At 48.1% G+C, this 26,707-nt stretch overlaps 1 protein-coding gene across 4 annotated transcripts in view; it reads right to left on the minus strand.

Annotated features, from left to right (window-relative positions):
* The window catches only part of LOC105465224 (adducin 2), a 111,946-nt gene that overhangs the window by 15,064 nt on the left and 70,175 nt on the right, over window positions 1-26,707 (minus strand). For all 4 annotated transcript variants that reach the window (XM_011713511.3, XM_011713512.3, XM_011713514.2 and 1 more), the window contains 11 exons: window positions 24,436-24,587; window positions 23,912-23,992; window positions 20,595-20,744; window positions 18,982-19,125; window positions 16,184-16,282; window positions 11,435-11,611; window positions 7,148-7,405; window positions 5,887-6,006; window positions 4,918-5,007; window positions 2,800-2,947; window positions 1,001-1,129 (listed from right to left, as the gene is read on the minus strand). In XM_011713511.3, the coding sequence (XP_011711813.1) occupies window positions 1,001-1,129; window positions 2,800-2,947; window positions 4,918-5,007; window positions 5,887-6,006; window positions 7,148-7,405; window positions 11,435-11,611; window positions 16,184-16,282; window positions 18,982-19,125; window positions 20,595-20,744; window positions 23,912-23,992; window positions 24,436-24,587 (1,548 nt within the window). The remainder of the gene's footprint in view (window positions 1-1,000; window positions 1,130-2,799; window positions 2,948-4,917; window positions 5,008-5,886; window positions 6,007-7,147; window positions 7,406-11,434; window positions 11,612-16,183; window positions 16,283-18,981; window positions 19,126-20,594; window positions 20,745-23,911; window positions 23,993-24,435; window positions 24,588-26,707) is intronic.

Genomic DNA, 26,707 nt, shown 5'->3' on the forward strand with positions numbered 1-26,707 from the left:
ATAGGCCACCATATTGCTGCTCTCTGGAGAGTAGGACGGCTCTGTCTGGTGGGGGTGTCCAGGGGACCTGGGATGGAGTGTTCATGCCCTGGAGTGATTCCAGGAGCTCAGTAAAGATACTTTTACGATTTAGGTGGCCAGGAACTATAATTCTTATCCACTTTATGTATATTATTAACCATAACCATAATAGCATCTTAAATTATTTAAGTCCTGCTTTTACTCTTTCAAGGTATGTTTTCACCTACATTTCCCTTATACATGTATGAAAAGGGAATATATTAGGAGCCCCATCTGACAGTCAACGAAACTGAGGCACAGAGATGCTATCTGATTTGCTAAAATTAGCAGTTATTACTAGTTAGCAGTTCAGTTGGGCCTAGAACTCAGTTCTTTAAGCTAGTATCTCTCTACTGAAGCTGTTTTCAACCTGGACCACACTTTAGAGATGTGAAAACTCCAGGCTGTACTCCTCAATCTACCTGACTGAAGACTTTTCTGAGTTTTCCTTAACTCAGAAAAGCTGGGAGTGGGATCAAGCCTGTTAAAGCTCCCCAGGTGATTCCAATGTACCGCTAAGGTTGAGTATGACATCATTACCCTCACCTGGGAAATTCAGCCTCTCAGGCCACATCCCAGACTTAATGAGCGGAATCTTCAGTTTCACAAGATCCCCACACGGTCCCCATACACGTTAAAGTCTGAGAAAGGGGCTAGTGCATCTGGAAAGGCCTAACAGCCCCAGCCAGGTCTGAGTTGAGGCAAGGAACCAGGGGCCACTTATTCTTCATTGCTTACACTGGGTTTAAGCTGCAAGGTGCAGTGTTACAGCTTGTGAGTGAAACAACGTGAAACTCGATAACCCCTATTTCTGATTCCCTAGAAATAGCAGAGAGGAAAGATTTTCAGATTAGGAGCAACACGAGTGGAAGGCAGGGCACCTTCCCAGCCTGCAGATGCACCCCTCTCCCTCCCTCCCAGCCTGCTCAGCTGGACTCACCCTCTAAAGACTTGGAAGGAGAGACTAAAGGGCTTTTCGTCTCTGCCTCCTTCGCTGGGCTCTGCACCGGAGAAGCAGGTGCAGACTTTGCAGGTGAGCCAGGCTCTTCTGGGGCAGTTTCTTTCTCTCCTGAAAAAAACAGAAAACCACCTCAGGATAGAGGTCAAATAGAGAAGAGATAATCAAGGAAATAAAGCCTTCTAAAAATTACTGTTTTCTATGTGGTCATCAATCCTTCTGGCTGATAATGAACCTTCTGGCTGAAGTTAGCTGCTCTCCCTAACCTTTTTAGATTTCTGCTACTTCCCTGGGAAGGCCAATGGGAGAGGGTGGAGTCATGTTTCCTTCATCGAAACACACCTACCAATATGTTACTCCAGATGTGGAGGACAACACTGCAGGAGAACTTGCACACGGCCGGACCAGAGCCTGGCTCTCATTCCTGTCCTGTCTCTGAAGAGAACCAGCCAGGAGCTTTATGTTGTGAGCACAGAGCACATCAACAGGTAAGAGGTGGACCCACAACCACCAACTCCCTTTATTTATTTTTTGCTGACTCCCCTTAAAAACACCCATGATTTCTTTGCATGTAACTACTGTTTAATTCATCAAATTTACATTTTCTGTCCAAGCAATCCCTAGGGATATAAAGTGCCATGTTCTTCTATTTGCTTTTCAGTTGGCACATTAGAGCTCCAAGCGAGCCAGCAAGGGATTTTTTGTTTTTGTTGTTGTTGTTTGAGACGGAGACTCCCTCTGTCACCCAGGCTGGAGTGCAGTGGTATGATCTCAGCTCACTGTAACCTCTGCCATCTGGGTTCAAGCAATTCTCCTGCCACAGCCTCCTGAGTGGCTGAGATTACAGGCGCGCACCACCATGCCTGGCTAATTTTTGTATTTTTACTAGAGACGGGGTTTCACCATGTTGGCCAGACTGGTCTCGAACTCCTGACCTCAAGTGATCCACCCGCCTCAGCCTCCCAAAGTGCTGGGACTACAGGCCATGCCTGGCCAGCAAGGGTTTTTTTAAGTGCCTGCTTTGTGTCCAGGAAGGTGGCTGACTTGGGATGAGGAGGGGAGATGGTGGAAGACCCTGCCCTGAGGGTGTGACAGTCTAGCCCAGTGGACACAACCAAAAGCTGAATTATGTGTCTCAGACCCCAAGTGGTCAGGAAGCAAAGAGAAGGGGCAGCTCAATTTGGGTGGAATAGAGAGGGTGACAGGGTGGCCTTCCTAGCTGGAGAGGGGTTTGAGAGGAAGCCAGAAGTGTGGATGACTGACCAGGCTAGCCAGGAAGGGGAACCATGCCAGGAAGAGACAAAGGTAGGAACAAGGGCACATGAGCTACTGTGAGTGAATATTTGGGAGTCAACACGGAGAGATGGGCTTCACTCAAGATTCTGAAATAAAGGAGTGAGAAAAAGACATAAAGGTGTCAGCTGGTGGAGGGTTTTGATTGCCAGGCTAAAAGGCTTATACTAGACCTGGTGGGAAATAATAATGATGACTATGATCATTATTATAGCTAAAACTGATCTGGTGTTTACTGGCCTAAGCCATATTTCTAGGCACTTCTCTAAGCACATTACAAGTATTAACTCCTTTATGAGAGGGTCAAGTGACGTCATGAAGGAACCGAGTAACTGTCAGGAACAGAGCAATGAAGAGCATTTTTGCAATTAATGGAACTACGGTAGATATATTCTTTGATGATAAGCAGGAAGGTCCTCTCATGGTGGTCCTGAGCTCTCCCCTCCACCCTGGGGACTTAGAAGCAAGGGTGCCTCAGGGTCATTTACCATCAAGTTCTAGTTTCTTCCTCTCCACCTCTTTCTTGTACTCCTCCAACTCCTGGTCAGTGAGTTGGCTGAAGGGGTTGGGCACCGTCTCCTCTGAATCATCTTTGGTATCCTCGTCGCCCTTGGACATCAGCTGGCTCTCTGTAGACTGAAAGTTAACCACAGAGGGTGTGTCGCTCTCTGAACGCCGCAGTTGGGGCACAGGCCCCAGCTTCCTTTTAGATTCATGTGGCTGCAAGCGGTCTTGCTAGGGACAGCATGGCATGCAGCTCCTTGGAAACAGCTCAGGGCCTCGGGGTAGGGGTTGTTCATTCCTCCCCATTGCTACCTCACCCCTAGACCCAGATTTTTGCAACTGGCTGGATGAATATAGGGGGTCCACAGTCTGCCCCTGAAATAAAATCAAAGGATGCTCCCAAGCAGAAGGAAGACACACCTTTATTGCAATCCCTTCTATGGACACTTCCAAGCCATCACTATGCAAATACAGTTGGTGGCCCAAAGGCAGTCAGCCAAAGCCCAGCAAGCATAGCATTGGCTCAAGCAAGCTTCATGCCAGCCATTCCCCATCACTGCCCTCCCCGCCCGCCCCCACAGCAGTGCAAGCCACAACACACAGCATTAAGTTATATGCACAACACACAGCAGCTTCAGTGCTCTTAGTCCAAACTGTTAGTCCTGTTTCGCACACAGTCGTAAGTGACAAAAGGGCCAAGGTTCCTGAGTCTCAGATCTTCAACCTGCCTGTACCGCAGGTCCCTGCAGGGATAGTGGCAAAATCACTGGGTTTTGCCACCTCTGTGGAGCCCCTGGCTCCAAGGAGCTGACCAGCCGGCCCTTGCATAAGCTTCAGGAATTCTTTGACCCCTCCAGCCCAAGATAGGGACTAAAATTCAGACTCCACAGCCCTTTCTCCTAATTTGGCATCCTCATCTTGGCCTTTGAGGACGCAGCACTCTGAAGCTGAGGAGCAAAGAGAGTGAAGCCAAAGGGAGGTGAGCCTGGAGCCTGCCAGTCCTCCCTGCCCTGGCCCGCCAGGTCTTCTGGCCCCTGGGCCCCTTCCAAAAGGGAGGCCACAGCAGGCCTAATGTAGGGAATCACGGAGTCAACCGAGAATCCAAGACCAAAAACCCAAGAAGAGGGACTCTGAGAAGAGCACTTGGTATACATGGCAGGGGAGATTTTTGTTTGTTTTTTAAGTTTTGCTTATTGTACTAAACTCTCACCTCCCCCCAGAACATGGCTATTTCTATCCTTGACCCTACAGGATGTTCAGTGTTCCCCATCTTGGCTGAGTTGGGGTTGAGGGGAGGAAGGTGTGATGATGCAACTTTCGCACTTCTCCTGCCAACGGGCACCCACCCTGTGGGCTGCAGTCTTGATCTGAAATCACTGCATCACCACAATTTGCCCTGTAGAGAGGAACATTTCCTGTATTTCCCCGAGTTTTACTGCTAAGGAAAATGTCATGTCCATTGCTACCTTGCAAGGAGCAGCGGTGATTTCAAACACATGCCAGAATTCTGAACTTCACCCATTTTGCTAAGCACTAGACAAAACACTGTTCTATCTCAAGCACAAAAACAATGACAATACTTTCTAACTCAATGTGGGTTTGTGTGGGCAATCTTGTCCCTTCCCATCCTATAGGAGCATAGGTCTTGTCTTCATGCCCCCTCTCTATGGGTACATGATCATTTTCCCAGAGCTCTGGCTGGATGACATCATACCAGGCACAGAGGTCAGAGACACTCAGGGCTGGGCACACCTGGGAGTCTCCAGGCCCAAGCCTGTGAGTCCCCACTTCATGGGGTAGTAAGGGAGGACAGAGTGGAGTTCCATGGCAGGAGGTACGGAAGCTGGCCGCATCACTCCTGTGGGCAGGCTGGGCTGCTGTTCCCCTGCCCAGTGCCCACCAGGGCCATCAGACATTGTCCTCCCTGGTCCTCACAGCACCCCTGTGAGGTGGGCCTCCATTCTGCAGCAAGAGCACCAGCACCCAAGATCACAGGGGAAGGTGGGTATGAGGACTCAAGGGTCCTGCAGCCCAGCCCCAGGCACAGAAGACCCCGAAGGCAAACATGTTTCCCCGCCAGTCAGGGGCAGCCTCTGCTGTACCGGGCTTCGGCTCTTCTCGGCAATGACACTCGCCAGGAGCTGGGACTGAGGTCCCGCTGACTTCACATCTTGTCGGTTTTGTTCTCGAATCTGTGTGGAAAGGGGAGAGGGAGAGTGAGCTGGCTGTTTGGGATCAGTGTGGAGTTTGGGAGGGGGCATACTGGTGTGCCTGGGTTCTGGAAAGGTCCTCCAGCGGTGTGGGAGCCTGTCTTCTATCATAATGCAATCCTTGCAGTCTAAGGGGGGGCCTCCAAGTCTGTTCTAGGGTGAATTAGCAATTTATGTAAAGCACCAGATTTTCATGAAACCAGAAGGAGCTGTAAACTATGAAAAGTAAAATGAGGCATAGTTGATCCTAAGAAGCCCATGAGGAATTTGTTTTAAATACAGATTCTAGGCACCCACCCCCTCCCACCATTGAATCTGAATGTCTGGGGAGAGGGGAGAGGGAAGGAGGGTGGTAGAGGAGGGTGACCCAGGAATCTAAACTTTCAACAAGTGCTGTAGGGTATCCAGGCCCACACACTGCAACACTATCCTGTGAGTGATCTGACCTGTTAGAGGTGCCTGCTACAACTGCAGTTTTAAAGTAACATTAAAAATATACTCAAGTGAACTGTCAGGCAAAGGTCCGGAAACAAACACAGTGATCTTGAAATATTGCAAATAAACCAAAAGGAAAATGGTATAAAATTCATTAAAACTCAGTTTGTGGGCAGGCCTTTCAGACACAGCAGATGTGTAAACCAAGCCCCGCTCTAAGTAAAGGGTTACGGGACCACATGAGTACGGCGCTTAGCACGACACCTGGGCCATGGTCAGTCAATGGTAGTTTCCCTCTCCTGTGAGGCATGTGAGATTGTGAGATGTCAGCAAGTCAGGCACATCCTGGGAACTCAGCTCCCGTTTGCGGGACTTGAGACCCCCAATGTGGGAGAAGAAAGAGCGGGATAAACGGCCTCCACTTACCTTGTTCCTCATCTCCAGCACTTCCTGGGGGTCGGTATAGAGAGGCACAAATTGGTTTGGGTTTTCGATGCGAATCGGCATGCCACTGCTGGATTTCTCCACCTCGTCAGCCTTCATCCACTGTACAAACACAAGGCCATGGGGCTGAGGTGAGGGAACAGGCCCATGCATCCTCCCTGGTGGTCCACCCATGAGATCTGGGCCCAACGGCCTGCGTGGAAGGTCAGCAAGCCTACTCATAGACACTCTCTCTTCTTCGGCATCTTTGATGTCTGTCTCCAGGAGCAGAGAAGGGCAACAGATGACCCAGTTACCAATGAAGGCCCTCAGGCCAAAGGTCGGCTATAAAGAACGTCCAAGAGTCGGGGTCAGAACCTTGGGAAACAGCTTTGACACACAGGCAAACATTTGGGCTTCAGTATTAGGTAACTTGATTTGAGTTTGGAGAGCTTCATATTGTTTGTTTGTTTGTTTGTTTGTTTTTTGAGACGGAGTCTCCCTCTGTTGCCCAGGCTGGAGTGCAGTGGCGCGATCTCGGCTCACTGCAAGCTCCGCCTCCCGGGTTCATGTCATTCTCCTGCCTCAGCCTCCTGAGTAGCTAGGACTACAGGTGCCCACTGCCACGCCCGGCTAATTTTTTTGTATTTTTAGTAGAGATGGGGTTTCACCGTGTTAGCCAGGATGGTCTCGATCTCCTGACCTTGTGATCTGCCTGCCTCAGCCTCCCAAAGTGCTGGGATTACAGGCATGAGCCACCGTGGAGAGCTTCATATTGTTTTATGAAGAGCTATTCTGTTTGGCTATTGGCTACTTTTATGTTAAAGAGAAATTGACAGCCTGTGGGTGGGGAGAGGGAAAGAAAAGGTAACTTCATAGAAGTGGCTGTGCAGCCCGCCTCCTGGACTTGCATCAGATCTGAAGTCCCAATGTTAAATGCTCCTCCCTTGAATTTCCCAGAAGCCCCCTGTGGATGTGGGAGAAAGAAACACAAACCAACTGGTTCTGTGTCATGTGCCTGGCCCAACTGCCTTCTGGAGAAATCTGCTCCTTAGATCCAAAAACTCAGGCAGAGGTCAAGGAGGAAGCGGTCAGGGGCTCAGTGGGCCTGAGCAGCTGCTCCCAGAGGCCAAATAGGAAGCCCAAAGAGGATGCTACTAACCTGGGGCAGGAGAGGTTTGTTCTGTTCCTGTTTTAAAGCTGCTTCATCCTGCAAATGCAGCCTGCCCCTCTCTGCCCGGGTGTGTCCTGGGCTCCCCCTTACCGTGGTCTTGGGTCGGGGGCTGCCCATGCTCCTCTGGACCTCATCAGCCACATTGACCCGCAGGTAGGTGTTGGGCGTGTTGAGCCAGCGGGTCTTCTCCTTCTGCTGCTTCTGGGCATGCTGTCGCAGGGCGGGCACTGGGGCACCATCCTCCTCAAACACGAAGGCTGTGACCGTGGCTGGAATCTCCACCTCACTTTTGTGTTTGGTTTTCTCTTGAACAAAGGGGTGGCGGTACGTGTAGCCCGTTCTGTAGCCCTAAAAAGGACAAAAACAGAACCACTTATGGGGTGAGAAAAAAGGCCTGTACATGCACATACACGCACACACACCTTTCCTTCCATCTGCTTAAAGGACTCTTCATGTAAACCCAAATCTCCATTAAATAATCTAGGCTTTCCACTCTTCTGGTATATTTCAGAACTGTTCCCTCTTCCTGGTCCCCTAACCCCTCTCTTTCTCTGCCCCAACAAGTCCTCTGATCTGGGCTGAGAAAATCCCTAGACCTTTGTGGACCAGACAGACAGAGCTCCTCATCCAAATGGAGCCATAGATTTCCTCTGGTCCAGTGGCTCCCAGCCCTGGCCGCACACTGGAATCACTGGGGGAGCTTCACACAAACACTGACGTCTGGGCCCTGATGCAGAGTTGCCCATTTAATCAGATCACGGCGTGGCCTGGGCTACAGGATCTTTAAAAACTTCCCAGATGATTTACCAGTCACCCCTCCTTTCCTTGACTCTGAAGCTTCTTAACAATTTCCTTCTAAGAACCCTGAAAGCAGACTCAAGAACATTCCTGTCTCCTAAGCAAGGCCACGTCCCTCAAAGCTGGAGCTGACTGTTTCTTGGAGAGAACAAACATTCTGGAATCCTGGCAGCTGTTGGAGCAATATTCAACTCTCCTTGTCTTCTTTTATTTTTAAATTAAAATGGCATTAAGGTATCTTTCTGATTATAAAGGAAACACAGATCCATGTAGAAAAATTAAGGGAAATAAAGAAATAAGGAAAAAACTGAATTTTATGCAAACTCCCACTCCAGAGACAACCACTAAAAACCTTTCCAGTCTTATCTCTATGCATACGCATGTGTGTCCATGTATGTTTGATACTAGTAAAATGATATTTCCAATTACATATAATGGCTACTTAACTATTTTCCTTTGTAAATTTGTTTATGTTCTCAGCCCATTTTTCTTTTTTTTTTTTTTTTTTTGGTTGAGATGGAGTCTCGCTCTGTTGCCCAGACTGGAGTGCAGTGGCCGGATCTTGGCTCACTGCAAGCTCTGCCTCCTGGGTTTATGCCATTCTCCTGCCTCAGCCTCCCGAGTAGCTGGGACTACAGGTGCCCGCCACCTCGCCCGGCTAGTTTTTTTGTATTTTTTTTCAGTGGAGACGGGGTTTCACCGTGTTAGTCAGGATGGTCTCCATCTCCTGACCTCGTGATACGCCCGTCTCGGCCTCCCAAAGTGCTGGGATGACAGGCTTGAGCCACTGTGCCCGGCCTCAGCCCATTTTTCTATTGATGTTTCTCTTTTTCACATTGATTTGTAAGCTCTGTAAATTAAGAATATTAATTTTTTCACTATCATAGATGGTGAAAATATTTGCCTCCATACTTTGTCTTTTACCTTGTTTATGGCGGGGGAGTGGTTTATAGAAATGCACATTTTGAATTGTTTAATATCGTATCTATCAATATTTGTCATGATTGCAGACTTTTCTGCCGTGCTTGATAGGTCTTCCCTAACACAAGGGTATCAAAAACATAAATCTATGTTTTTTAATATCCCTATGAGTTCACTTTTTATGTTTACCATTTTGATAAACCAGGAATTTATCTTGTTGAAATAAATGAAGTAGCAATCTGCCTCAGTTTTCTTTCCCAGATGGCAAGTAGTCTATCTTTCCCCCACTGATTTATAAAGTGCCTGTTTTTCCTGTGTTAAATTCTCATATATTTTGGATCTATTTCTGGATTCTCTAAGCTGTTGCGTTGTTTTGCACGTCCATTCTGCTAGTGCCATGCCATTTAGTTGCTAAAGTTTTATCACACTTTGTCATGGTGGAATTAGTATTCCTAATTACTTTTATTTTTGTAACATTGTCCTAGCCATCCTGAATTTCACATGGAAGGGCATTTTGTCAAGTCCTTGTATCTTCCCTCATTTTTGAAAGAAATCCATTGAGTTTACTGATTAATTTTGGGGAAGTAACGTCTTTACCCTATTGAAGCTTTCTAACCAAGAATAAATTATAGCTCTTCACTGACTTCGGGTTTTCTCTGATGTCTATTAATAAAGTTTTATGGTTTTAAAAAATGGATTCTGCTTTTTAATATTTTATGATTGTACTCCATTTGCAAATAGGATTATTTTCTCCCATTATTATATTTTCAAAGTAGTTAATGTTAAGACACAAAAACTTCTGATTTTTGTACATATTTGCATAATTGACCACCTTAAACTGAAATCACCTTTGCAAAATTATGACAGTAAGATAAGTAAGATATGACACGGCTGACTCTGTCTTGCTTCTAGCCTCACAAGCTGGCTGGCTTTGCCCATTCCTGGATGTGAGCCAAGCCAACTTCAGGAGAAATTTAGTTTATAGTGTAAACGATGACAGCCCTTCCCAAAAACTAAATTGCCCTTGGAAAACTAATGAAAGACCACCAAGTTAGGAAGAGGAAAGGGGCCTGAATTTTCTAACATGTAGGCATAGTTAAATAATTACCAGCCATTATTCCAGAGGTCACACGATTTACAACTTCCCCAGTTACTCCTGTAAATAATATCACTATTGTAGAACCTAAGATTGGCCTTTGGAGATATCTTTTCAGGCTTTTGCATTTCTGACAACTGGGACTCGGTCAGTCCTGTGGCCCCACCCATAGGCAGACTCAGTGCACAAGCACCATATTCCACACTCCTATAACTGTATCCCCAACCAATCAGCAGTACCCATACCTTAGCCCTCTACCCACTAAACTATCTTTGAATCTTCCTGGCACAGTGGCTCACACCTGTAATTTCAGCACCTTGGGAGGCTGAGACAGGTGGATCACTTGAGCCCAAGAGTTTAAGACCAGGAATCTTTGAAAAACCCCCTTTGAAAAATCCCTAACCTCTGAGGCTTCAGTGAGATTGATTTGAGTCTATCTCCTGCATGGTGTGGCCAGGCTCGCATCAGTTAAACTCTTTCTTTACTGTAATGCCATGGTCTCTGTGAAATGATTTTGCTTGTGTAATGGGCAGGAAGAACCCATCAGGTGGTTATAAAAGTATTCTCATTATTTCTAATATTTTTTTCAGTTGATTTTTTTTTGGACTTTATAAGCATGTAACCACATTATCTGTAAATAATAATTTCCTTTCCTTTAAAAGATTTATACCTCTTTTTTTTTTTTTTTCTTGAGACGGAGTCTCGCTCTGCTGCCCAGGCTGGAGTGCAGTGGTGCGATTTCAGCTCACTGCAAGCTCTGCCTCCCGGGTTCACGCCATTATCCTGCCTCAGCCTCCCTAGTAGCTGGGACTACAGGTGCCCACCACCACGCCCGGCTAATTTTTTGTATTTTTAGTAGAGACAGGGTTTCACCATGTTAGCCAGGATGGTCTTGATCTCCTGACCTCGTGATCCACCCGCCTCAGCCTCCCAAAGTGCTGGGATTACAGGCGTGAAAATATTTATACCTCTTATGCTTTTTTGTTTTTTGAGATGGAGTCTCACTCTGTCACCCGGACTAGAGTGCAGTGGCACAATCTCAGCTCACTGCAACCTTCACCTCCCGGGTTCAAGCAATTCTCCTGCCTCAGCCTCCCGAGCAGCTGGGACTACAGGTGTGTGCCACCAAGCCCAGCTAATTTTTTTTTTTTTTTTTTTTTTTTTTTTTTTCTTTTTCTTTAGTAGAGCCGGGGTTTCACTGCATTAGTCAGGCTGGTCTCAATCTCCTGACCTCGTGATCTGCCTGCCTCAGCCTCCCAAAGTGCTGGGATTACAGGTGTGAGCCACTGCGCCCGGCCTAGACTACAACTTTTCATAGAGGACTCTGCAGATATGACAACATCCACAGCACTTAGTTGGTGGTGGCAAAGTTCACAGTTTACAAAAATTCAACTACTATTAGAATAACCACACATTCTAAATCAAATTTCCCATCAACGAGGCTTCAACAACCTAACTGTGATGCTGGCCGTTCTTGTGCCCACCCGATGCCTTGTAATTCCTAGTTCCAGGGGGCTAAGCCTCAATGGACTGGTCTGGAAGGGCAATGTCAGCAGACTCACCAGGTTGTCCAGCATCCTCATGAGGGCCTCAAACTCGTGCTCCCCCAGTCGGCTCTTCTGCATAGGCCCAAAGGTGCTCCCGGCCCACTGCACAGAGCCCACCTCGTGGGGCCGGTGCTTCTCCTGCTCCAGGAGGATGAGGTTCTCCACTCCCCCGGCACTGGACAGAGCCGACACCTGTAGCAAAGAGCAGAGAGCCCTCAGCCCATGTGCACACGAGTACCTTGCACTTACGTATGCTCCTATATGTGATGAGAGAGTGGGGAGTCACAGAGGAGAACTTAGAGGCCAAACTGAGAAAGAGCCACCCACATTTGATAGGCATGCACCCATTTCCAAGAAAAGAGCTATTAGTTTATTTCCTGATGCCAGTTCTTAGAGATTATAAAGAATGAAATAGCAAGCGTTAAACCTTAAGACTCAAACAAAACAGAGGACTTAAAGTTACCTGGGATACAGATTAACCTAGAATTGTGATTATATCTAGGGAGGGAGGGAAGATGAGACTGGAAAGGACTTCAAAGGGGACTTCAGTTCTTGTTTGTAGTATTTTGTTTCTTCAAGATTTGAAGCCAGAGGTTATGAATATGTTTGATCTGAGTGGTAAGTATGGGTGTCTATTATGTTAGTCTCTGCATTTTTCTGTATGTTTGAAATATCTCCGATGTTTTTTATTTTTATTTTGAGACAGGGTCTCTGTTGCCCAGGCTGGAGGGCAGTGTCACAATCTCAGCTCACTGCAGCCTTAACCTCCCAGGCTTAAGTTATCCTCTCACCTCAGCCTCCTGAGTAGCTGGGACTACAGATGTACACCACCACACCCAGCTAATTTTTGTATTTTTAGTAGAGATGGGGTCTGGCCCTGTTGCCCAGGCTGGTCTTGAACCCCTGGGCTCAAGCAATCTACCTGCCTTGGCCTCCCAATGTGCTGAGATTACAGGCATGAACCACCATGGCTGACCTCTCCTATATTTTTTTAAAAGTCACCTGAAAGAAATAGGCTGGCTCCCAAGCCAATGAAATTTATTTGTAACCTCATGGGATGAATTCACAGGTCCAAAGGAAGAATACATTCTCCACAATGGGGTTAGTCAGTCAAGGAAGCCCAGAAAAAGGAGACAGATAAAATGCCTACAGCCAAGCGCTGTGCAGGGGTGAGAGTTCTCACTCATGGACTTAGATTGTCTGTCCCATTGTCAAGGCTACATGGGGAGGGCAATGCAAGTGGTTGTAGGCAATGGACTCTGAGTATTAGGATAAGAGGTGTGTGTATACAGTAGGCAATTTTAGAATGATCCTAAAAAACACTCATTAATCTAACAAATCCTCTTATTTTTTTAATTCCATGCTCATCTAATGGTACATTCTATTTACCCTCAAGTATCTACTACTCAGATATAATTGGTTAGGGTCTGGCTTCCTGGATGATAAATCCAGCTACATAAAGGGACAGTGGCTTGTGAATATTCCAGGTGGTGAGACAGGTGTTTTGCACTGCACATTATTATGTTAGCATTCCGAATAAGATATGATATCCCATGTTAGCCTGCTTGTTATGGGAAACTGCTTTAATTACACAAACTTTCAGTACTTTTATGACAGTTACTTTTTACTGGAAATGAAAAAATCCAGTTTAACCTGCTGACAAATACAGGTCTATGAACCCAAGAGGATCAGGGACAGACCTTAGAGTGTGTTAAATTCATCATTTAACAAATGCCCCTGTGCTACTTCTCTGAGGTCAGCCAGACAGCCTTCCCAGGTGACCCCTGTCACCCTGTGAAGAGAAGGAAGCAAGAATATTATCTACGCCCTTCTCATCCAAGCCATGCGTCTAGCGGAGGACAGACAGACCTCTCCCACTGCCCCTCACAGCCTGGTGAGGCAGCGCTTCTCCAGGTAATGTTTAAGGGCACGGACCTAGGCACCAGGCTGCCTGGGTTTGAATCCTGGCTCTGCCACTTACCAACTATGTGACTTTTAGCAGCTATTTACCATCTGTGTGCCTCAGTTTCCTCTAAAATGAAAATAGCAGTACCTACCTTATGAGAAGTCTTTAAGGTAATACATCTAAAGCACTTAGTGTAGCACCTGGTACATATGGGGTGCCATATAAATGTTCTGATGAATGAATTTTGAGAAGCGCTATTCCCTGGGGACCCATACTTAATGGAGAAGAAGAGAGGGAGAGACTGCCCACAACCTTGTAAGAGCTGCCTCCTCCCACCTCCCTCTTCCTCCCCCGGTTTCCATGGTGATGGGTAGCAGATGGAGAAGAACTGCCTGAGCTTCTTCCCATCTGCCTGTCGGCAGAGCAGGGAGCTGCCATTCTCAGTGGGGGATGACCCAGTTTCCCGGAACCCCAAATTGATGGGGAGCAGAGAGAACACCATCCCCAGGAGAAATAAATAGGCTCTCAGCCTTGAACTGCTAACATGACCATAGCCACGTTCGCTTGTTTGCCAAGGTCACCAAGGGAGAAAACTTGGCCCACAATGGAAACAGAGCTTCAGTGCTGGCCGCTTCACCCAAAAATGACCTGGCCAGGGCTGTGCTCCCAGCGGCACCTGCAGTCGCTGTTACCTAGGCTCTTCATGCCCTGATCCGCCCACGCCTCCTCTAGGTTTTCCTGCTTTTTTCTTCCACATCTTCCAGCTCTATTCCCGCCTCTAGAAGCCTCTCTGCTCTACCAGCAGGGAGGAAAAAAAAGGTCACTGGAGCTTTCCCGGGGCTATCCGTCTGCATTGCCTGAGGTCCTGTAACAAGGTCTCAGCAAACCAGTCCTGAAAAGAAAGTGACAGCAACTGGGGGAGTGGGGCTGTGAGGTACAGAAGCCCGCAGTTCTGCCCTTTACACTGTCCAGAAACTGTTTCTGGGGGCCTGCACCCTGGGAGAGGCGTACTTTACCATGTGGGGTGGTGCGACACGTGGGCATCCCTCTCCATTCATTTTTAGGGCTGAGCTATCTTTGCAGAGATGATGTTTTTACAGGAGATATTTTCTTATTGAAGACTCTTCTCCCGAAGGAAGATAGGGAGCTCTTAAGAGTTCAGATGTGGGAAAGGGAGAGTAGCTTCCCTGTATCCCAGAGGCTCCACCAGATTCTTCCACCAGTCAGTGGTCAGAGCTCAGGGCCAGAATCTTTGGTTGGGCAGCAGGCGGGGGCACCACATCACATCAGAAAGGCACCAGCTGGGTCTGTGTCCACCTGCTCCTGTTCTGACCACTGCCTCTAACACTTCCTCATCATTATCTTCACAGCTGTCCTCACCACATATCCTCTAAAAATGACTGAAAAGGTCCCACTGCAGAGCCTCCACCAGTGACGTTTCCAGGCAGATCTCAATCTCCCCAGAGTACCTCCAAGAGAAAGACCTCTTCCTCTGGGTGGTGCTCTGCCTAGGCCGGCCAGGAGAGGGCGGACAGGACACCAAGGGGTTGGGCGAAGAGCTGACTCATCCAGGAGCAACGGGCCTCTATATGTCAGTTGAGTCCTAAAAATATCATCAGCAACACCCCTCTTTGCGTCCTCACAGCAACTCGCTGGGCCCCACGTCTACAGTTGAGGAGACAGAGGCTCAAGCAAGGCAAGTCCTCTATCCAAGGGCACACAGCCCAGAGTGGGGAGAATGGAGCCCGGTCAGCCTGGTCTGGTTAATAAGGTCTTTTCAGGGTTGTGCAAGGCCCCCTACCTGCTCCTGACCAACTTGCCACATTGAAAAGTGTGTGGTTGGCTTATCCAACACCACCTTGTTGTCTATACAACTACAGGTTTGTGGCCGGGCGTGGTGGCTCACGCCTGTAATCCCAGCACTTTGGGAGGCCGAGGCAGGTGGATCATGAGGTCAGGAGATCAAGACCATCCTGGTTAACACGGTGAAACCCCGTCTCTACTAAAAATACAAAAAATTAGCCGGGCCTGGTGGCAGATGCCTGTAGTCCCAGCTACTAGGGAGGTTGAGGCAGGAGAACGGGGTGAACCCGGGAGGTGGAGCTTGTAGTGAGCCAAGATCATGCTACTGCACTCCAGCCTGAGTGACAGAGCGAAACTACGTCTCAAAAACAAAAACAAAAACAAAAAAAACAAAAACAAAAAACAACTACAGGTTTGTCTGTTTTCCTACTGCTTCTCCACCAACTCCTCTAAGGGGTTCCCTGATCACTGACACGCCTGTCATCTCCATTCCTTCCCAGTTAGGGATTCCATGACAGCTTCCTGGACATCATTTGGGGTTGCCCTGGCTATTAAGGCTGCCACATCAACACTCCGATTGGCCTGCTTTCCGCTTCTCTTTCTGGACTTGACCATGTTCCTGGCCTTTGCGAACCAACCCCCTCCCCTCAAAAAAAAAAAAAAAAAACCTATCTGTGTGTCCGTTGGGCATAGGTGCAAACAGGCTATACCCCATGTAACATATGAGCATGGTAAAAAATTTCTATGCCTTATTACAGTTTCTCCCACTGTCCAGTTGATGAGCCCAGGCAGCTCCCCAGACTGGGCACTGACTCCCAAGAAGTGGGTATTTATTGGTTGTTGGACAATGCTGATACATTTTTCAAAGCCACAGAACTAATTCTAAGTGTGAAACTTCAGGATAAGGTGGTGCCAAGGCAGAGAAATAGGGCAAGGCCTTTAGAAGGCTGGCATCAAAAGACTCCCTGAATCACAGCCAACAGGGTCACCACATATGCCCACAGGCCCCTGTCAGAGCTCACTCCTGGGCCCACTTCCCAGGAGAATGTGCTCACCTGTATCTCACATGCAGCCTGCAGGTGAAAGATCTTGTAAAATGCTTCCTCTACGGTGTCACCCAGAGCAACCACTCCATGGTTTCTTAGCACCAGGATCTGTAGAGGAATAAACAGTCAGTTAAAACCTTAAGTCTTCTAAACTTTAGTTAAGAGAGAGAGGTTTTTCATTTTATTTAGATCAACTTCCACAACCAATCCCAGGGCCCCTTCTCCCAACTCCTTGTTTATGTTCTCTAATCAAATACCCGAAAGCTACCCGATATGGGATTTTAACTCAAAGCATCTACCCTGAGAAACTGAAAAGGCATTTTAAAACTGGGACTAAATAGCTTGATCAATTTCTTTAGGCAAAGCCTGGGTTTTTAGGCATTTTAAAAATTGAAATTGAAAAGGCATTTTAAAACAGACTAAAGAGCTTGGTCATTTCTTTAGGCAATGCTTGGGTTTTTAGGCCTTAGACAGCTTAGAAGTTTGAAAAACTGGTGTGCGTATTAAAGTGAACAAAATTATGTGTTGTCCAATACAAAGTTCCCACCTCAAAAGCCATCTCTTGCTCCTGTGACTTAGTCGATGTGGGAGTCAAAGCCCCAGGGGGCAGTTCTCTGAGCGGTGGCCCTGCAGAAACAGGTGAGCCACATCACCGCTCTGGGCCTTAGGTTTCTGCACCATAAACTCAATGAGGCCCTATCAGCTCTGAGATCTCACAGCTCTAGAAAGAGGCCACAGTGACCTTCTAATCTAACTCATGGGTTTTACAGAGAAGAAAATAAAAGCCTGAAAAGACTAAAAGTCTCAGGCAGGTGTGGTGGGTCACACCTGTAATCCTAGCACTTTGGGAGGCTAAGGTGGGCGGATCACTTGAGGTCAGGAGTTCGAGACCAGCCTGGCCAACATGGTGAAACCCCATCTCTACTAAAAATACAAAAACCTAAAAATTAGCTGGGTGTGATGATGCCTGCCTGTAGTCCCAGCTACTCGGGAAGGTGAGGTGGGAGGATCACTTGAACCTGGGAGGTGGAGGCTGCAGTGAGCCAAGATCGCACCATTTGCACCCTAGTCAGTGACAGAGCAAAACTCCATCTCAAGAAAAAAAAAAAAAAAAAAAAAAACTGAAAGTCTCTTAGCTAATTAGGGGAAGCATCTGAACTAGAAGCCAGGGGTTCTCACTATTAGTGCAATGTTTTAGACTCAGTCAGGGAAAGGTAGGTAAAAGTCAGGGAACCCAAACTGAATTTGTACCAAGAGCACAACTCCCTAAAGTCCAACTGCGTCTTCCCTGCCAGAAACTTTTCTTCGTTGGTTTTACTCTCAAGAACTCTCTGGAATGAGATGACACCAGCCTGGGAGCTGGGACACAGATCCATGTGTCAGATCTGTCTCCAAGCAGAGCCTGGGCTGAAGCCTCGTGGCTCTCAACATCACATCCTCTCTTGTTGAAAACAGCTGGTATTTTTTCCTCTGAAGTGCCAGAGAAACAGAAAGAGACGATGACTGTGGCCCACAAAAAGTACTACAAACAATGAATACCCCATCTCTCAAATTCTTGTAGCACTTCGTAGATGTGAACATTTCATCCCTCTCCCCACACTCTAAATAACGCTCTGGAGGACGTCAGAAGACAGAGGCGGGATGCCTCACTGTGTTAGAGAAGACAGGGACTCGTGGGAAATGACTCGGGCAGTGCATTCCTTGCCAGGACAGTGGCAAAGCACCCATCAACCCAGACTAGCTCCATGGCTGTGCCATACTGAGCTAACCACCCCCAATTATGTGCTGTTATAAAACTGGGCTCAAGAGTTCAGTCAAGCAACGATAAGATTCCATTTTTCTCTTGCAAGTTGGTGGAAAAATAAAGGCAACAACACTCAAGTTTGGGGAGACTGCAGGGAAGTGGCACTCTCATATCCTAGACATGGGGTGGGACAGTGAACAAACCATGTGAGGCAATTTGGCGACATGAAGTAAGAGTTCTAGCCCGTGCAGCCCTAGGAACTTGTCCTAAGAAACTCATCCCAAGCTCACACAAAGATTTAGCTGAGAGGATTTTCATCAATGTGTTGTTTTTATAAAGAAAAAACTCAGAAAGAAAAAAATCTTTTTTTTTTTTTTTTTTTTTTTTTTTAAGACGGGGTCTAACTCTGTTGCCAAGGCTGGAATATAGCAGTGTGATCACAGCTCACTGCAGCCTTCACCTTCTGGGGTCAATCAATCCTCCCACCTCAGCCTCCTAAGTAGCTGGGACCACAGGTGCATACCACAAAGCCTCACTCATTTTTGTATTTTTTGTTGAGACAGGGTTTGGCCATGTTGCACAGGCTTGTCTTGAACTCCTAGGCTCAGGTGATCCACCCGCCTTGGCCTCCCAAAGTGTTGGGATTACAGGTGTGAGCCCTGCACCTAGCTGGAAAATACCTTCTCATCTTCAACCACAGAAGAGTATTCAGGTAAAGTATAGCACAACTATTCACATAATGAAGTCTGTGAGTAGTTGTACTATAATTTAATTAAATTTAATAATTTAAAATGGTGTTAGAGAAAATATTTAATAACATACCCAGGTAATTACTATATATTGCTGAGGGAAAAACAACTTATTTTATGATCCTAGTTTTGCAAATATAAATTTGAATATATTTGGGGTGCACAGCAAAATCTCAGGGTAGTGGGATAGGGAGATCTTTCTTTTTTTCCCCCCTCTCTTCCTCCCTTATTGTCCAATGAACACATGTCACTTTTGTGATGATGGCTTTTGATAATGCCACTCCAGATTATTGTCCCAGAAGAGCTAAGCTAACCTTGCAGGTGGGTCCAAGGCACTTCTGCAGGTTGATCCGATCGGCTTCCTGCTCCATTTCCCCATTGAAGTCATAATAGGCCATGTCCCCCACCAGCAGGGCGTTGTGGGAGACAGGCAGGAGGCCCCACTTCATGGCCGACACCTTAGAGAGACAATGGCGTGGTTAGCACCTGCAGCCCTCCCAGCCCTTTCCTCAGAGCAGCACGGTCCAGCTCCACTCTGGGGGCTGGTGAAGGGTGAGGGTGGGGAGGAGGCACAAGAAAGGCCTGGGCTCCTCCACCACCTGGCTTGGGTGTGCTGTCACGTGGCTTGCTCTAGCGTCTTTCCATCACTGCTTTCACAGCAGCCACGTCAACATATCACCTTTTAGAACTGCTAGAAAGAATGCACTCCAGAGACCTATTGCTGCCCCTCCCACTTCCCCTGCCTCACACAGCTTTGCTTTTGTCATATAACTCTGGGAAGGGGTAGGCTGTGGTGGAGTTTGCACCAGGCTAGGGTAAGCAGAGCCCAGATCTCTTGGGGTAGGCTGGAGACCCTCAGCTTTGGTTTCAGTGCAGACAAGATCATGACTTTTGACAAAGAGAGAGGCCCACTGAAAAGTCCCATGTTAAAAGGAATGAAATTATTAGCTACCCAATACAAAGGTCCCACCTCAAAAGCAATCTCTTGCTCCTGGGACTGGGATAATACAAGTGCTGGGGACCAGGGTTGAAACACAGGTTGTAACCCATTGCCCCACCACTTATTAAAAGTGAGCTGCTCATGGTGGATAGAGTGTGCAACATTTTTTTTTAAGCAAGGAGCATGGAGGGGTTTAGAAGAACCCTTGCCCTCCTTCACTCATTCTGCCCTGACTCAGCCCTGAGCTCTGCAAAGATGCATACTCGGCACAAATACATCTTCACATCTTAGTCCAAATTCTGGAAGGTCTGAGTGCTCATAACCAGTGTACTTTGCTGAGAAAACGGGCTGATAACAAGTCAGCCTACTCTGTCCCTGTAGGTGTGTGGCCTAGGGGTCAGCAGGGTAGGGTGGGGTTCGGGGGGAGTGCCCAGAACTGGTTGTCTGCCGTCTTTCTAAGTGACATCGCAGTGCCTTAGGCACACATGGAGAAATGACCGGGGGGGACAACCTGCTCCTTGAGGCTCTTCTTTCTATTCCCTCTCAGTTTTGTTTGCAATGTCCCCTACTCTCAGCCTACGCTGAGCTATGGGAAAGTGGACACAGTCCAGGTTCCCACCAACTGGTTGTCCTCTGTCAATATATCTCCTCACCAGAGCCTGGCTTCGTGGGGGCAGGCCCCACCCCTTGGTCCAACAGGACTGACCTGAGTAGAAACTTAGAAGGCACTGTCCCCTGGGCAAGGGGTCCCAGCTTGTGTATGCAGCAGGGTGGGGACACAATGGAACAGACATTCCACGTCTTCACGTTATGCTATGACTTTAGTAGTCAGAAAGGGGGAGAGGCTGGGCGTTTCCACGTTGGGAGGTCTCTCGCTTCACCTTGGCCTGAGTTCTAGATCTTTCCAGACTGTTTAAAGTGACGAGATTGCTACAACCTCGGCTGCCTTATGTCTTTCCCCGGGTGGCTGAGAAGGAGCCCACTCACCGCTGCTGTGGCCGGTGTGTGCAGGTGGATGATGCAGCGCACGTCGGGCCTGGCTGCATAGATGGCCGAGTGCAGACAGAAGCCCGTGGTGTCCACTGGGAAGCAGCTGCTGCCCTTCTCCACCACCTCTCCCAGAATGTTCACCTTAATCTGCGCCAGGGAAGAAGAGAGACTTATGGCAACAGGGTGGCGGAGGCCCCTCACTCCTCTCCCAGCTGGTGGGCCCAGCATGTGCCACCCACCTATCTTCACACATTGCAAACACCATGAGCAATGATGGACTTGGTGTTGGAAGAAAACAAACCAGTTCCTGCCCTCAGTGAGCGCATAGTCTAACAGGAACACAGACGATTGTAATTCAGCAGGAGAAATGCGAGAGCAGAGTTTCTCAGGTTTGACTGTGCATGAGAATCACCCAAAGCCCAGTCAAATGCAGGTTCTGATTCAGAGGCTGAGAGGGGCCTGAGAGCCTGCATTTCTAACAAGTTCTCAAGTGATCCACAGACCACACATGTGGTAGCAAAGTGCTAGAAAAGAGTCATGCACAGAATTCTCTAGACAGAGACAGGGGGAGTCTTTCATCCCAGCAGAGCATCTGAGAGGCCTTCCAGGGGGAGTAATGTCTACATTGAGCCCTTTCTCAATAAGGCGCAAAGAGGCTGCGGCTGCTTTACCAATGACAGCTCTAGCCTCACTCTGCGCCCTCACTCCCCTGCCTCCTGGATAAAAAGCAGTAAAATATTTAATCACAGAATTTCCCATGTCCTGAAAGCCCACAATCCAAGGTAAACAGAACTCTCTCTCAAATCACCCAGCACAAATCCAAATCCTGAAGCCAGCCCCTCCCAGTGCACTGTCACTGAACACCTCCCCAGCTTCCCAGAGTGCAATCTCCCGGCAGCTAGGAGTTAACCTAACTTCACTGACTGCACTTGTTCCCTGGACCTGTTAACAAGTCAGATGATAGTCTCTAAAACTCACCACAAATTTAGCCCTTAAAACTGATGCAGCCATGACATTCTGAATGTGGCACACAGAGCAGTTCCTCAAATTGCCCATCACTCCCACTCCAGAAAGCCCAGGCAGACAAGATGGGCATCAAAGCAGGGAGACCGACACTAATGTGGGCGGAGGGATGTGCTGCTGGCGTTTGCTTATACAGAAGCATCAGGAAGATGTTCAACAAATCTTCACTTACAATATCCTATTTTAAGTGAATCTCACAGACGTCAAGGCAGCATGACCCCTAAAAGCTGCAGCAACTCTCCCACCTCAGGTATTTAAACCCGAGTATGGAGTGCTGGCCTCCAGTTTCCTTTAGCCCAGCTCCCCTACTTCCTCGGACATGTGGCCTGTTTAGAATTCCCTCTCTCAGATGATCTCTCTCTGATCTTACATATTTTATATCTCATCATTGGATGTGTGATCTGTTGTCACTCAAGAATCTCCACAGCCTAATACAACAGCCACCCTCCCATATAGTGCCTTTGTACAAATGGGAAAGCAGGTACTCCTTCTTGAGGACAGCCCAGGGACATAGGGCTTGATGTGTGGGTATTGCCTTTGTGCAAATTCAAAACAGAAGCCCAATGCTAGGACACACTTAGTGAGTGGAGTACAGGTTGGATTTCACTCTCTCTTCTCTTATTAGCCAGGCTCCCTTGTGCAGTGCACAAACTGTACAACCACACACAGCAGCCCTACGTCTACACACGCTCCATAAACATCTCATGCCCATGCCTCAAACCTGTATCTCTAGCCTGCATCTCTTCTGAACCTAGAATAACCAAATGCCAACTGACATCTCTTGAATGTCCCACCAGCTCCTCAAATTCAATTCCATACTCCCAACCCAACTGATCACCAGGCCTACTAAGCACAGAAGCCTGGAATTTCCTTCCCAGCTTGCTGTAATAACCCCACCTAGGTGTCAGTTGGCCTCCACACAGCTTTCAGAGTGATCTTTCTACAATAGAAACCTGCTTGCATTACTCCCCTGCTTGCACTTCAGTGGCTCTGCGTGTCCAGCAGAATAAAGCCAAAACACCATAACAAGATCTTCCATGCCATTTATCACCTGGACCCTATCCCCTTCCAAGATCACCTCCAGATACTGAACACTTGAGTCAGACTCGGCCACTCACCTGTCCTCCCAAATGCATGCACAGGGCTCTTATATGCACCTGGGCTTGATGCATGCTGCACTCCTGCTGAGGACAGAGTCACCTCCGCCAAACCTCTCCTTGCCACCATGGTCTAAGTCTGCTTACCCCACTGGTTCACATCCCACTGACTCCACTCCTGTACCATGGTTTCAGCTAGAAGCCTCCTCCCTCATTCCCTCCTCCTCCTACAGCTCCTGGTGGGGTAGGGTGCCCCTTTCCAGGCTCCCCAAGCTTCCTTCACCTCTACTGGAACACTCTCTACCCTGAGCTTAAATAGCTGATTACCTCGCCTCTCTCCTCCAACCAGACCATGAACACGTTACAGACAGAGCCTGTGTCATCCTTGTCTCTGTGGTTCCAGCTCTGACTTGGCCATCACCTCCTTGGGTAGCCTTGTGCACGTTGCTTACCCTCCCTGGGCACTAGTTTCCGTTCCTGCCTCTCAAGTGGCCTTGGCCATGGTAGAAGTCCTACCCTACCTAGATATTCTATGACTTGCTGAGCCTGGACTTTTGACTGAGTAGCTGGGCTCTACACCTAAGCATGTCTCAAGCCTGGCAGAGGCCCCCAAGGTGGTATCCTCCTCTCCGAGGTACATGGCACAGCAGCCGCAGCCCATGTATCTGAGAAGGATTGGGCCTTTTCTGCTTCTAAGACAGTCCTTTCTACACTTTCCTCCTCCCATCCAGAAATATTTCCTGAACTAAAGTAACTTTTGAAAGCCTCTACCTCATCTAAAAGGAGCAACACTGAAAGGGGACCCAGAAGCATCTCTAATGGTGCCAGTGCTGGACAAATCTCGTGCTGGTTTGGTTCTTACTCTAATGTACCCCCTATCCAGAAAGGCCCCCCACTCCCAACTATTGCAGTCTAATCCCAGGCGTAGCCATCCCATGAGTCTGCTGAGAGGATGCCAGGCCCATCACTGCTCCCTCCTCCCTCTCACTGCACTTGCCGCCTCCTCCTGGCAATTGGTCTCTTGGTCGCATCATGCTCTGGCACTTAGTTTGTTCCATGTGTCTTCTCTGCCCTACCAGATTGTGAGCTCCACAGCGCAATAGTGACCAATTTGGAGATGACCTAGCACTGTGGGAACAGAGAGAGTGCTGTCATTTCAATAAGGAGTGGGCAGTGATGCTGGACTGTACTCACCAGGCTGGACGCTGTGACTTCACTGCAAGAAACTCCCTTAGGGCTGATCAGGAAGTGGTCCTGCTCCTTGCTGACTCTCAACTGGAGGAAAGACACACGTTCTCAGGAGGCAAGGAGGGAGAGGGGACATTTCCAAGGACACTGTGCTTGAATCCCCTCTTCCCCTGAATCCACTGCACCCAAGTCTTCCTCTAATGAACTCTTATCTCTCCCCCTAGCCATGAGAGATAAAAAGGACTCAGCCTTTATTTGGAGCAGGGGAAAGGGAGCTACAAAAGGAAACTTACTATGATCAAGGGTAACTCTAGTATACGATCCAGGAGTTCCTTCCCATCCAAAGAAGTGCCCGCTGGGCAGGCTGCCTTATCAATGACCACAGTGGCTAAAAACCTCGGCAGGGCTCAGTGCATTTTGGCCAAAGGTCACCAGCAGTGCCATGGCCGTGCCAAGGGTCAGGAGTTCTCCCTTTGAGTTTTGTGGGACCACACGCGGTGCCCCACCCAACTCCAGGGTGTTCTGCTCACCGTGACATAGGTGTCGCTCAGCTGGGCCCAGCCATAGAGGTCCAGGAGTCGGTAGACACTGCTGATCTTGCACCGCATGAGCCGCTCCCCTTTGGCCAGGTTCAGGGAGTCAGCGGTGTGGAGGTCATTAATGGGTGTCATCATGGAGACATCTGCAGGAACAGTGCAGTTCTCTCAGGGCCAGGGCCCATCTGCCCTCCCCTTCCTTGCTCCAGTGTTCTCCAAATTCTCACTGGCACTAAAACTGCACAGGAGACTTCCCCAGGCAGGGAATTAAACATTCTTTGACCCTTACCTGGGGAAGGAGTCCACAAAATTGACATTTGTGCCCAATAATGTCTGCTCATTCAGATAAGCTTTTGCTCAAAAATCATGGCAAGTCTCAAGGCCACAGAATGAAGGGTTCTGGAAATGCCACACAGGTTCTGGGAATGCCAGGCTTACCATAAACTCTGAAGATGGGCACTGAATCAAAGCAAGAGTAAATCTGAGTGGAAACAGGGGTATATTTCATCAGTTATTATTAATGAAGAAGTTACTAGTCATTAAACCAGCTATTACATTGTTTTTAACGACACCATGTAATAACATTTTCTGTGATTTAGAAACAGGGAAAACAGAAAGCCAGATCAGGGATGGGTGCGGTGGCTCCCAGCATTTTGGGAGGTCAAGGCCGGCGGATCACAAGGTCAAGAGATCGAGACCATCCTGGCCAACACAGTCGAACCCCGTCTCTACTAAAAATACAAAAATTAGCTAGGCGTGGTGGCACATGCCTGTAATCCCAGCTACTCAGGAGGCTGAGGCAGGAGAATCGCTTGAACCTGGGAGGTGGAGGTTGCAGTGCACCACTGCACACCAGCCTGGGGACAGAGTAAGACTCCATCTCAAAAAAAAAAAAAAAAAAAAGAAAGCCAGATCAGCCTGGAAGTAACTTCTTCAAGTTTTTCTAAAAAGTCATAAACTTCTGGAAGTGGGTGCAGCTGTGGCTGGCTGAAAGGCTGGCTCAGGCAGGATACCTAGGCTCCTCTCTGGGCATGCAGTCCCTTAGCTATATGGTGGTTCTTTCTGGGAATCTGGGGGGATGTGGAAGGGATTTGGAAATGGGCCTAGAGGGTTTGATAGTCTTGTCCTCAGGGCATGCAAGGGTCTAGGAGATGACATCCAGTCTATCCCGTTAACTATGATGACCACTGCCTACATGCCTCAGGAAGGGAGCAGAGGGCATCTGAACTCCAGCGCCTGAATCAGCATCTAGGAACCAATAAGAGAATCAATAGGAAAGGTTCTGGCTTAAAATGGTTTCTGGCTGGGAGCCTCCTGATGCTGCCTCTCCCAGCTCCCACCAAAGATTTTAATGGATCAGGATGCTCTTTGGAAGCTTTTACCACCTCTGTGAACCTTGCTGCGGTACAATGTATGTCCTGCATCGAGTGTGCTATTAGTGGAAGTGATGATGTGGTCTACAAAAGTGAGGGCGGACTGGGTGCTGGGCCAACATCCAGCGAGCAGAGCAGGCCTTGAATCATCCATGTCAGGAAACGCACACAAGGGCCTGTGCCAACCAGAGGTGATACACCTCCAGGGCAGGTGCCCTGCAAACACAGATAGCGGGGACAGCAGTGGTCCAAAAGCCTAGTTAACTGCCAAGGACAACAACAAACTTCCAAAGTTAAGGATTCCTAATTCAAATTGACCAGTCTGGGATTGCCTCCTCCCTCTGTGGGTTCCCCAGACAAGAAATTACCTCTCTGCTTCATGTCTAGCAGTAAGGAGGGCATGTCAAAAGCACAGGGCTCCAGGCAAAGGCGGGCAGGTGGGGCTGATGTTGGGAGGTCTATACAGTCTATACCACAGTTCTTTGAATACTTCTCCCACAAATAACCATGGGGCCCCAGTGATGGCCAGGGGGCCAGAATAGGTCTGAAAACACTCACCCCATCACATCCTCTGTGTCTGTATCAAAGAGAGTCTCCCTCCCCAACCCCTTGGAGGTTCAACTAAGAGGATTACCTCACCCACAGGTACAAGGGGCAGAAGAAGAAGAGAACAGGAGGGCTCAAAAGGAGCTCCCGATCCCCTGCTCTGAGTCTCAAGAGAAGGGGGATGAAGAGAGGTTGATTAATGAGTACAAAAACACAGACAGACTGAAGAAATTCTGGAATTTGAAAATACAATAGGGCAACTATAGTTAACAAGAATTCATAGTGCATTTCAAAACAGCTAGAAGAAAAGATGTGGAATGTTCCCAATAAAGAAATAAGTGTTTGAG

The sequence above is a fragment of the Macaca nemestrina genome, chromosome 13, assembly GCF_043159975.1.
Source record: "Macaca nemestrina isolate mMacNem1 chromosome 13, mMacNem.hap1, whole genome shotgun sequence".
Taxonomy (NCBI): Eukaryota; Metazoa; Chordata; class Mammalia; order Primates; family Cercopithecidae; genus Macaca; species Macaca nemestrina.